The 1,242-nt window shown below is 43.6% G+C and overlaps 1 protein-coding gene across 1 annotated transcript in view; it reads right to left on the bottom strand.

Annotated features, from left to right (window-relative positions):
* Nucleotides 1-772, bottom strand: part of LOC120738307 (dynein heavy chain 5, axonemal-like) — a 3,544-nt gene extending 2,772 nt beyond the window's left edge. Inside the window, exons 1-2 of the mRNA XM_040039495.1 lie at nt 764-772; nt 1-24 (exon numbers count right to left, since the gene is read on the bottom strand). The exon at nt 1-24 is cut by the window's left edge and continues 81 nt beyond it. Coding sequence (XP_039895429.1) covers nt 1-24; nt 764-772 — 33 coding nt within the window. The remainder of the gene's footprint in view (nt 25-763) is intronic.
* Between the last annotated feature and the right edge of the window lie 470 nt (nt 773-1,242).

A 1,242-nucleotide genomic window follows, 5' to 3' on the forward strand; every position in this document is an offset into this window, starting at 1 on the left:
GTCCAACACGCCAAAGTTCACTTCCTAGAAACATCAGGTTGCACCAGAAGATCAGAATGATTGGCTGCATCCATGTCACAGTCAACCAATGAGGTCTGTGCAGTTTGTTAAAGTTTGCAGGTGAGGAGGTGACCAGACCAGTTACTGACCTGCCTGCACGTTAGCGGTGGTTATGGCCTTCTCAGTGGTTCTCAGGAAGAACCAGACATTTCACCAGTAAAGGCTGGAAACACAGAACGTGATGGAGTCAGGTTCCTTTAACGTGACGCAGACGAGCACTTCCTCTGCACTCTGTCACCAAAGTTCAACAAGCAAGGAAAACCTTTCATGGGCTTTAAAGACGGGGAGAGCTCTGCAGGACTGCTCGTTACCAGTGATGGGAGTAACGGCGCTACTTTTTTCAATAACGAGTAATCTGATTACTACCTCCTATCGTTACAACGCCGTTACAGTTACTAACAAGAAAATGTGGTCGTTACTATGTTCAGCAAACAGACCGGTTTGAAGCTGTGTTCAGCTTACCGCAGGAAGTAGCTGTAAGTAATCTGGGCGCTGCAGCTTTAAGCAGCTGTGCCGCTCCCGCAGACAGACCATCACTTTTTGGCACAACAGCTGGAGCTCAGGGGCAAAACAATCGCATGAGTGCTGCTGTTTGACTGAGGAAGAATAAAGGAGTCGTGGTCAATCACATGACCACTTACAGACAAAGCAACAAGGTGACATATACCAGTTTATAAACTGTGTTGATCGGCCAGTGTAAAACCAGAGTCATGATGACAATATAAACGCCTGTTTGTTCCTCAATAGTTCATGTTGACTGTCTGAGGACAGCAGCGAGACCTCTCTGCTTATGAGCTGCTGTCAGACCTGCAGCTATCAGGCTGTTGATCTTCTGCTTATACTGGACACCAAATGATTATTTTGGAGTCGCACAAATAATTTGTGGCGTCTTATTGAATGCAGAACAGCTGATTGTTCTGGAAATAGTTTAATGGTTATAAAAAAAAGGGGTAAAAGGTAAATGGCTGCAAATAACTTTGTTGTTTGCAAACTTGTGTGCATATTTCACATTTATTTAAAGTTGTGAAATTCGTTTAAACATGTTCGTGGTTGTACAGTAAAATAACTTTTTGTTTTTCTGTCTGATTTTAGATCAGTGTGTCAACACCCGTTTTTTGTGTCTGTTTTTTGTCCCAAAGGATAACAACCTCCGTTGTAGATTCCAGACATTCGTGATGTTGC

Source organism: Simochromis diagramma, unplaced genomic scaffold, assembly GCF_900408965.1.
Source record: "Simochromis diagramma unplaced genomic scaffold, fSimDia1.1 OVJJ01000567.1, whole genome shotgun sequence".
Taxonomy (NCBI): Eukaryota; Metazoa; Chordata; class Actinopteri; order Cichliformes; family Cichlidae; genus Simochromis; species Simochromis diagramma.